Below are 11,264 nucleotides of genomic sequence, written 5' to 3'. Positions count from 1 at the left end.
AGAGAGAGAGAGAGAGAGAGAGAGAGAGAGAGAGAGAGAGAGAGAGAGAGAGAGAGAAGAAAGGTGGAGAGGAGAGAAAGATGGAAACTGCGCCAAACTCCAAAACAAGCCATGAGCAGAACGTAGGCGCAGGGAAACCCTTGGCAGTGGTATCTTTATTTGATGATAAAGTCACCCAGTTTCTGGAAGATGCAGTTAATGTATTTCTCGGACCAGAGTCTACCAAGAAGTTAGCTGCCCAGGAAGGGAAATGCATTTTATATTAAAGAGTCTTTTGTAAAGACGGTGCTGGTTTAATCAGATCCAAGACTGGCCTGCAAATTAATCCCGGCTGAAGACTGGACGTCCAAGCCACTAGCAGATCATTGCGAGGTTAATGTAGAACAAGGCCCACTGATGTGACTGAGGTGGCAGGGCTGAGAGGGGACAGTCTCCTCCAGAAGTAAAGGATGACACCGTACTCCACACAGCCAGGTGCCCCAGGAAATCATTAACTATTCAGGAAAGACACAGAGGGTCTGAGTGGAGGACCCAGGGATTCCACAGTCAAGTCGCTAGGGGCAATTAAAAAAATAAAAGAAACCTATCTGCATTTCCCTTCAGATCAGAAAAACTGTCTGAGATGGGATGCCTGATCCTTCTCCTCGACTTAATTTCTCTCTCTGTTTCCTCGAAGCCACTGGCAATCAGTAAGGGAGAGCAGATAAGGAAATCCAACTGTCAGCTGTCAAAACTGAAAACAAGCAGACGGCGCCCATCACAGCCAGCCACTCGTTCACTTTGGGGCTCCTTTTTGCCAAGCTCCAGCTGCTTCCAGGCATACAGAGCTGGCTCCCCCATCCCCCACACAGTGTGCAAGTAAACGGCGCAAATGGAATAGAGTTCTGAGTCTTCCTGCATGAGAGGAAGAAATAAGGGGCAAGACATGGATTTTTTTTTTTTAATAGGGCTTTGCTTCTCAGCCATGTCTCTGAGGGATATGGGAGCCAGTCCCTGCTTGCCTGGCTGGCAGGAGCGGAGCACAGCTCACTCCTGTGCAAAGTGGAGTGTGAAGACCTCTCTGGAAGTTCAATTTGTTGGTTACTATGAGCTGTCTACAATGTCCTCTCTCACTTGTAAGGCTTTCTCGCTGAACCCAATCTAAAAGCAATTTGGTTATTTAAATCAGGTCCCGGGACTCAAACACTGCTTATGGAATCATCTTTTCCGGCAGAAAAGGAAGCTAGCAGACACAGAAACACCAACCTTAAGGAAACTGAGGGGAGCGATGCCTAAAAAAGAGAGAAGAAACAAAGCAAGTCCTGCTGCCCCTACACTCAGTAACAACCACAGCAGAACACCCACAGTGGCTCGCAGGCTGGACAAGGCACTAACCAAGAGCATCAGAAAAGCCACAATTGCTTCCCTGAACCCTATCCCATATAACTAGTGATCTTTTCACCCTGAAGAAAACGGGGGTCACAGACAAAGGAAAAGGTCAGCAAGGCAGTTGCAGTTTCCCCTGAGACACACTGTTAACAAATCAAAGTGAAAACCTTAAAACAACAAAAAAGGACTACTCAAACCACATACATCAGAGCAACAAACTGAATTCTCCAAATCTGTCTCTCACCAAGTCAGTGTCAGTCAAAATTTACACACAGCCCAGTGGTAGTGACACACATCTTTAATCCCAGCACTTGGGAGCCAGAAGCAGTTGGATCTCTACACAGAGAAACCCTGTCTTGAAAAACAAAACAGGGCTGGTGAGATGGCTCAGCGGATAAGAGCACCCGACTGCTCTTCCAAAGGTGCAGAGTTCAAATCCCAGCAACCACATGGTGGCTCACAACCAGCCTTAACGAGATCTGACTCCCTCTTCTGGGGTGTCTGAGGACAGCTACAGCATGCTTACATATAATAAATAAATAAATTTAAAAAAAAAAAAAAAAAAAACTGACCTGTGTCATTTAAATGGGCAAAGCAACAAGAAAATTATAAAAAAAGAAAAAAGAAAAAAGAAAAACAAAACAAACCAACGAAACAAACAAACAAAAAAGATTTACATACATGTGCAAAGTAACGAGCCAGTGAGAAGCATTTAGGGGTTAAAAATATGATGCTTAGTTTTAAGTTGGCCTTAATAAAGCCTCACTGAATTTAACAAATAGCTGCCCCAGCAACCTTTGCCTGGAAGAGCATCTATCTGTGGGGAGAATGTAGCACCCTGACAGGGAAGCGCTTTCCCAGAGGAGGCCCTGATGCATCATCACAAATCCCCAGACAGGAACCATCAAGGCACACTTACCTTCATAAGTTTCTAGGATGTGCACGGTGTCTCCTATTTGTAGGGACAATTCATCTGCTCCCCTGGCATCGTAGTTATAAAAGGCTGTGGAAGAGGAGACAGGAGAATGCATTAGCAGAGGTAGAAATGATTATTTTCAACATTATGATATATTCGGTCTAGATAAACTCACATGGGCAGCCTTCAGTTCCACACACGAAAAGGAAAGGGCACATCTTAAACATGTGCCAATTCATAACCATTTCTAATTCCAAGCAGCACCGCTTTTTCTTTATTGTGGGGAGAGAATGTGACTTCTTTTACGTATGCAATCTTGGGCTTTGGCTGTATTCACAACACTACGCAACCTATCACCCTACATTCCAAATGTTTCCCCAACACCACAAAGAAACCCACAAAGAAAGCCCCAAGCGTCTTTTTTTCTGTTGCGTGATAAAACACTGACGAAAAGCAATGTATGTAGGAAAGTGTTTATTGTAGTTACACATTGCAGTCCATCATTGAGAGAAGCCAGGGCAGAGGCTCAAGTTGAGAACCTGGAGGTAGCAATTGAAGCGGAGACCTTGGAAAAGCACTGTTTATTGGCTTGCTCCCAGCCCTAAATTCAGCTACCTTATACAGCCAACCAGTCTACTCCCGCCAACGGAGAGCTAGGTCCTCCCACCTCAATAGCAATTAAGAAAATGCCCCACAGGCATGCCCTCAAGCCATTGGCATGGAGGAAACTCCTCAACTGAAGTCCCCCTTTCCAGGCATGTGAAGGTGATGGCTAAGGCCAGGTATGACAGAAATGTTTAGCCCTATCTGGCCCACTGTGAGTTTAGTTGACACTGAAGTCCTTTATTGAATTGGGAGGTGACGTGCTCTTTCTGCAAAGAGTAATGCTCAGCTTCTGAATTCCTTCTAAAATGTCAAAGCAAGGGCACTTGTTCGGGCTCACAACACACCTTAAGCATCAAAACACACACACATACCTGCAAAATTCCATTTTCTCAAGTATTTCCCCCAAATTCATAAAAATCTAAGTGTCCCCAACTGGCAAAGTGGGTTGTTACCAGTTATTAAGTTTATTTAGCATTTTATAGTGACTCTTTAACAGGAGATAACGGCAGCAGGTAAAGGCAGCCCAGAGCAGATGCTGAGCATCCCCAGTTCAGCACAGCCATATTCTTAAGCCTTTAGGAACCATAAACGCTTTTATATCACTGCCGTGAACAGCATCACTTCCAGCATGCCTACTCAGTTAGAGAGCCGGAAAAGAAAAAAAAAAAAAAGTCAGACATACTAAAAATGAAATAAAATGAACACATTGAGTGTAAACACATCTGGGCCTGTGTGAACATGCAAAATGTATACACATGATTTTTTTTCTTAGTGTTTCCCCACAAAGAACCCTACCTATTCAGAAGCAGTGAAAAGAGGGCCGAGAATCTCATACACACATTCCAAAACCATAAATGTAACTTGGAAATGAGCCTACAGACCCACAATCTTATCTGTGAACGATGGCACGTTTCTATGATTGGCGCATGGCCCCAAATCACCAGTCATGACCACAGCACTGGCCCCAATCCTGCACTCAAGTTAATGCTGATGACTGAATAACTCAAAATTTACAGCAAATTAAAATGCAACATAAGAATACCTGACAAAGGAATATGGTAGATAAAACAGTGATCTTCTGGAGAAATTACCATCTGAATTCCCAGAACCCAGTGCGAATATTCCCAACATGGCCAAAGACACCACTGCAGTTGTAACCAAGCTTAGGATTTTCGGATGGGCATGTTAATCCTGGATCACATAATTGGCTCAAAGTAGTCACAAAGACCCCTGTGACAAGGGCACAGGACAAACAGAATGGAGGAGACAAGGTTCAGATGGTCCTATATGCTGGGCTCACAAAGTACAAGCTCCGCACAGCCATTGTGGACCACAGCCCTGTGTGGACCTGAACTGTAACACTTCAGATCTCCAGATCTGGGGACAGAGATCAATGTGTGTTGCTTTAGGGTTCCAAATTTGTGAGGATGTGTTTTAGCAGCAAAGAAAGACTGGCAGAAGAAAGAATCTCCAGACCCCACAGTTTAAAAAAAAAAAAAAAAAAAAAAAAAGCCCAGCTGGGTAACTTGTGCATAACCCCAACAATGGAGAGGTGGAAGCTATAAGATCCCTGGGGCTTGCAGGTCAAGCAATTTAGCCTACTTGGCAAATTTCAGGCACTTCAAGACCTGTCACAAAATACAAGGTACACAGTGGTTAAGGAATGACCAGCAAAGGTGTCTTTGAGTCTCTATATGGACACGCCCACCTACAATGAATGTGTGCACATACGCATACAAAAATGTACCAAACTATTGTCAAGTAGCATCTTGTAATTAACATATTCACTCCTGAAGGCAGCTGGAACTGGTCTCCATTGCAGGAACATGAATCCAGGCAAGCACATGCCTGTAGCTTTAATTCTCAAATTATATGAGATAAGCACAAGGGAAGAAAGTTATTTTTAAATAAGCTCTAAAAGTATTCAGTTTAAGGCTACTCCTTCTTATGATCAATCTTCCAACATTGCCTCTTCGGAATGAGAGGTAAGGAGCACGGGGCCATCTTGCAAAAGGCTATGGGCAGCAATAAACATCTGGGCTTAACCTGAGGTCACTTGACATAGCAAAGAGATGCAAGCCAGAAGATTTCCTTCATTTTTATGATCCACTAAGGCCCAGGAACTCCTTCCCTGGAGAACATGCTTATTCTATCTCACTCAGATCTAAGCAACTATTTCTGGGTTGTGGGCACATTCATCTTTAAGCCCATTTACCTTTATTTGTTGGTGGTGGTGGCGGTGGTAGTGGTGATGGTGTGGGGGGTGGGGGTATGTGTGTGTGTGCACATGTATATGTATATGAGGGTGCACTTACCCATGCAGATGCATGTAAAGGCCCAAGGTTGACTTTAGAATGTCATCTTCTATTTTTTTGAGACAGGTCTCTCAGTGAAACTAGACATTTTCTTTAGTGCTAGAGTGGCTGGTCACTGAGTCCCTGGGATCTACTTGTGTCTACCCTATAGCATTGGAGTTACAAGCTTGCACCACCATGCCTACCTTTATACATTGATGCTAGGGACCCAAATTCAGGTCTTTGTGTTTGTACCACAAGCACTATACTCACTGAGCCATCTCCACAAGTCCCTTTCACCTTTTTTTTATTGGCCCAGCTATGGGTGACATCACCAAGTACCAATGAACAGGGACATAAACTTCTCTATCCTGGGCAGTAGAGTCCAGTGTAGAAGTGTGACACAGCCTCTATGATAATGGAGGAGACAAGCTAGTCATAGAGCTCTTCCTCTGAATGGTGAGTTTTCTTATAATTATTCATTTCTTCAGAACCGGCAACAGCCCAGAGTAAATATGGATCTTCTTCCCAAAATATGAAGTTAGCACTCTGGCCTGTCTCTCAGATAGCGTAAGTTTATCAGAGATGAGGGAAGGAAAGCCATGACCTCTGCTCAAGTTCCTGATCATCTTGGAAAAAGCTGTGAGTTATATCAGGAGGAATGGTGACTCAGAAGCCCAAGAGGCAGAGGGGATCTTCCAGGCACTGATGTTGTCGGTAAGACTGAGGGTGGGGGTCCTAGAGTTGATGCTGCTGGTGATGATGACATAATATTGAGCCACCACAAGTGCTGTCACTGCTGGTGGTGATGATGATGGTGATGGGATGGTGATGATGATGGTTATGGTGATGTGATGGTGATGGTGATGGTGATGGTGATGGCGTTGACTAACAGGTACTATGCACATTCCATGAACCAAGCATTGAGCTACAGCCTCTTGTGGTCAAACTAATTTACCTCTTTTTTAAAACTGCCTAATACCACGAGTATAGAATGTTTTCCATTTCTCTCAATCTGGGTTTGTACCAGAAAATCACAATACCCAGCTTTGATCATGACAAGCAAACAGGTTGTTCCAACACTGTGACACCCTAAGAACCACCCAAGTCCAAAAGACTCCACTTGTGACTTTCTCATTCCTTACTAAGAAAATCTCGTTAACAAAAACCTGGATTATTATTCAATCAAATTAACATACATCACTACATTTACAAAGCTATGTGACTTCTTGAGGGGAGCAGAAACAGCACTTAATGACATGAAGTCCCACTGTGGGGGAGTCTACTTAACTTCACTCGCGTGGGGAAAAATCTAGTTCAGCCCATAGACCCACTTAACAGATGCAAACAGAAACTGGGCCTAAGCCTTTAATCTCAGCTAGTCAGGACCCTATGGTTGGAGGATTGCCAGTTCAGAGTCAGTGCGAATTCAAAGACAGCCCGAATTACTCAGTGACTCTTCTCAAATTAAAAAGAGAGAAGAAGACATAATTCAGTGGCAGAGCACTTGCCCAGCAAATGTAAGATCCTGGATTTAATCCTGAGTACTGAGAAGGAGAGAAGGAGAGAGGGAGGAACAGAGGGATGGAGGGACAGAGGGACGGAGGGAGGGAGGAATAGTGAGGTCCAGGGCCTCTTTCACAAGCTTTGACTGGCAGAAGGAGCTGAAGGGGGCCCTACCGCTCCATGTCTTCCCTCCCAGACTGTCTCCCACACAAACTCCCTGGCCAACCCTCCACAGTCTCCATGAGATGCATGAACTCTTTCTCTCCCCCAGCGCTGCTGACACGCTGCATTCTGCCCTCACTCAGCCTTTCCTCTAAGAGTAGCTACCCAGCACAGCATACCCCAAGCCCAGTGGGACGCACGTGCCATCTGACTGCGCCCACTCGCTCTTCTCCAGCACCACCATAACTCCCACACCATGAGCTGTTCCTGCTGCTGAAAAAAGTTTCTTCTCCGTACTTCACAGCCCTACCTGTCTGCAAGGCCCACCCCTACCTCCACATCCTTGTTCACATCCTAAGTGAATCCCATCTTGTTCCCTTTAATCAAAAGTTCTGTGCACACCTAGAATAAACCGCCTATTACTGAGCCTTCTATCAACTGGGTAGTCGCTTGACCTTGCTGAAATGTCTTGCCCTGTACCTCCCCAAACCATGACGCCTTAGACCAGTGGCTCTTACCCTTCCTAATGCCGCAACCTTTTAATACAGTTCCTCCTGTTGTGGTGACCCCCAACAATAAAATTATCTCATTGCTACTTCATAACTGTAATTTTGCTACTGTTATGAACTATAGTGTAAATGTCTGTGTTTTCTGATGGTCTTAGATGACCCCTGTGAGAGGGTCATCACACCCTCCCCCAAAGGGGTGTTGCCCACAGGTTGAGAACTACTGTGTTAGATGAAGAAACCTGTATTAATTTTGAAGACACTCAGCAAAAATCCTGACTTGAGCCAGCTCATAAAGTACCCCCTCTTGGGTGGTTTGCAGTAGGAGGAGAGTAAACCTTGACGGTTCCTTCCTCTTCAGGATGCTCTTGACTAGATCCGGAAGCTAGAGGTTTATCCAGTCAATTGCAATTCTGTTTTGGGTCACCCACACTGGACGGAGACCCTCCTCACAGCACCTAAGGTGAGTTCTGTGTGGGTCCCACACACCCTTGCTTGAAACATGGTATCAGGATTTCAGGCAGCAGCTTAAAAGATAATTAAATTCTTTCTTCATGCCAATCTGTGAAAATGAGTTGCTCTGGTTGTGAGCTCAGTCCCTTTATCTTGCCTTCAATGGGAAATGTGTTCAAGAGTACTCTTGATCTCAGGGCTTGAGAAACCCTGTCATGGGAGGATGGAGGCCGAGCTTCCTCCCTCTGTGCTCCTGCAGGCCCATCTGCCACAGCCAGGAGCCTGTCCTCAAGTCAGGAGAGCACAGTGTGCCTACAGTCTCCTCTCAGCTTTTCCCAAGCCCAGACCCTCTCCTAGCTAGCACACTCTGAAGTACCTTGAGCCTAGAAAGAGCTGGGTCCCCAGGAAGCAATTCATTAGTTAGTTAGCTAGTAAGAAGCCTGACTTCTAAGGGGTAACCTTTTCCATGCTGGGCCATTCAGAAAATACTAGATAGAAAAAAAAATCAAGGGGCGGGTAAGATGACTCAGGGGGTAAGAGCACTGACTGCTCTTCCGAAGGTCCTGAGTTCAAATCCCAGCAATCACATGGTGGATCACAACCATTGGTACAGCTACAGTATACTCATATACATAAAATAAATAAATCTTTAAAAAAAAGAAAGAAAGAAAGAAAGAAAGAAAGAAAGAAAGAAAGAAAGAAAGAAAGAAAGAAAGAAAAAAGAAAAAAATCAGGACACACTAAGACATATCCTTCGAATTGGACCTTAAAGGGCAGGGACTGAGAGCTGAGAGGAAAGAAAGTTAGCTCTACAGTCATGGAGGACTCAGCAAGCAACACTATCACCCCAAAGAAAGGGACACACCCTTCCATCACCACAAAGAAAGGGACACACACATCATTTGCCAGGGGGCTGCAGGCTGGAATTTCTAAACTGTCCCTTCAAAAGGAGACACTGCTGCATTTACGCCCAGGTCAAGTAGCTAGCAGAGGCTACAGGGCAAATGTCTCAGGCAGGGCTGGATCACCCGTCATTTCTTCCCCAGTGATTCTTCTCCTTGACTTTGAGGCCCTCAAAGACCTAACTGTGACATCCTGGGACAAATTTCTAATGCTCCTGGCATACAACAGATCCTGTAACACCAGGCGGGAATGTGGATGGAAGATGGAAGGGTGCTGCAAGAAGAAAGGCGAATGTCAGGAAGATTCTGAAAGCCAGGCAGAAATGATAGTTTTCAAAGTGCTGCTTCTAAGATGGTTTAAAGATAAAAATAAAAACCAGGCCAGTGAGCTGCCTCAGTCGGTAAAGGCGGCTGTATGAGCTTGAAAACCTAAGTCTGACCCCTGGAAGAGAGAACTGACTGTACAAAATGGTCCTCTGACCGCAGAATATGTGCCAAACACACATATGCTCACACTAATTACAAATTCTTAAAGAACAAAAGGAATGAAATGCAGATACATTCGACCAAGGAAGAAAAAAGCAGCCACACTCAGGGAAACTATAAGATGTTGCAGAAAGGAATGAAGAGACACGAACAAAAGGAAAGGTATCCATAGTAAGACACTCATGGCCTTGGAGAGGAAGATTTCAAACTGTCAGCATGTCAGTGACATACAAAGCAATCTAAAGCTCCGCGTAGTTCCACTGAAACCCCACAAACAGAAGTGTCCATCGCTCAGACTCCAGAGTAGCTCAGAGGACAGAGAAAGAGAACAAAGCTGGGGCCTCCCATTTTCCTGACTTCAAAGCCACAGCAACAGTGTGGTGCAGGCACAGACACCAATAGGCAGATCAAAGGACAAGGAGAAAGCCCTGTGCGCAGGACAAGCAATTTCATCAAGGCTTTGAGACCCTCTCCTAGGGAGAGGTCGGATTTCAACAGATGCTGGTGGGAACAACTGGATACCTAAGTAAAAATCGAACAAATCCCCCCCCCCCAGCATCACAAAAATTAACAAGCTAGAAATGATTCTAGTCAAAACTGCAAAATTCTTATGCCAAGACATGACATTAAACCTGGGTCTAAGACTTCTTAGATACACTACCAAACACAGACAACAAAAGGCAAAATAAAAGGTTGGATGTGATCAAAGTGAAAAAGAATACATCAGAAGATACTATTCCTAGAACCCACAGAATGAGAGAAAGCATTTGCAATTCTAATAAGGTGTGGTGTCTTTTTTTTTTCCCAGAGACAGGGTTTCTCTGTGTAGCCCTGGCTGTCCTGGAACTCACTCTGTAGACCAGGCTGGCCTCAAACTCAGAAATCTGCCTGTCTCTGCCTCCCAAGTGCTGGGATTAAAGGCGTGCGCCACCACTGCCCAGTAAGATGTAGTGTCTTGGCTACAGAAATAATTTTGGGGCCGGTGAGATGGCTCTGTGTGTAAAGATGCTTGCTGCCAAACCTGAAGACCTAAGTTCAATCCTGAGGATACACAAGGTAGAAGGAGAGAACCCTTCCTACAAACTGTCCTCTGAACTCTACATATACAGCACAACATGTGTACATGAATGCATGTACACACATGCACGCGCACACACACACACACACACACACACACACTGTGCCACACACTATGTCGTGGCACATGTGTGTTTCCCCCACAAATTAAATACATGTTTTTAAAACTTCCTACAAAGTCAACACCAGAGGCTGTTTTAAAATGTACAAAAGACTTGAACAGAAATTCCTCCAGTGAATACAGGCCAATAGGCACAGCATCGCCACTCTCTCCTCATGCAGTCATTCAAAAACCACAAGAAGCTATTGCCTCACGGGCACAGGACTGCCACTGCCCTCCTACAAAAGGCAAAGTCTCAGTGAAGGTGGAAAAATCTCAGCCTTTCATGGGTGGCATTGACAAGAATACAAAGCTGTTCAGCTGACACAGACCACTGAATGGCCATAACCTAGCAGTGTGTACATGTGACTATAACCAAAGGTCTAGACCCAATGTGTCTACACCAAATATGTACGCACCCAATGTGCAAATAACCAGGTGAAATACAAGCAGACCACTCGTTCGCTCATGTTTATGGGTGCACTGTTTCCAGTCATCTAAAGACAGGTGTGACTCCAGAAACCTGTCCATCAACAGAACATAAAACATATCTGATATATTCCGTTCTCGGCTTTACGGGAAAGAGCATTTTAGCATACTTTGCAACGTGGACGATTGCACTCAGTGAAAGGAAACAGCATCAAACATCGAGCGCTGGGAGACGTCGAGTTGGCGTTGAACAACAGTTTTACTGAGGAAGATGAGGAGACTCTGGGGATGGGTGGTCAAAATGGCTACCCCTCAACCAGTAGATGCTTAACGAGCCAGAACTGGATGCTTTTGATTGATCAAAACGGCAAATTTTATGTAATTTTCTTTTTAGTCACAATTTAAACAAAAATAAAGATGCACTGAGGAGGGTCCAGAGCCCTATGAGAGATGCCTTGA

The 11,264-nt window shown here is 44.8% G+C and overlaps 1 protein-coding gene across 2 annotated transcripts in view; it reads right to left on the bottom strand.

Annotated features, from left to right (window-relative positions):
• The window catches only part of Dock1 (dedicator of cytokinesis 1), a 503,515-nt gene that overhangs the window by 447,761 nt on the left and 44,490 nt on the right, over positions 1–11,264 (bottom strand). For both annotated transcript variants that reach the window (XM_021220215.2, XM_021220207.2), the window contains exon 2: positions 2,288–2,371. In XM_021220215.2, coding sequence (XP_021075874.1) covers positions 2,288–2,371 — 84 coding nt within the window. The remainder of the gene's footprint in view (positions 1–2,287; positions 2,372–11,264) is intronic.

Source organism: Mus pahari, chromosome 1 (genome assembly GCF_900095145.1).
Source record: "Mus pahari chromosome 1, PAHARI_EIJ_v1.1, whole genome shotgun sequence".
Classification (NCBI taxonomy): domain Eukaryota; kingdom Metazoa; phylum Chordata; class Mammalia; order Rodentia; family Muridae; genus Mus; species Mus pahari.
This window is presented reverse-complemented; position numbering and strand designations above follow the sequence as displayed.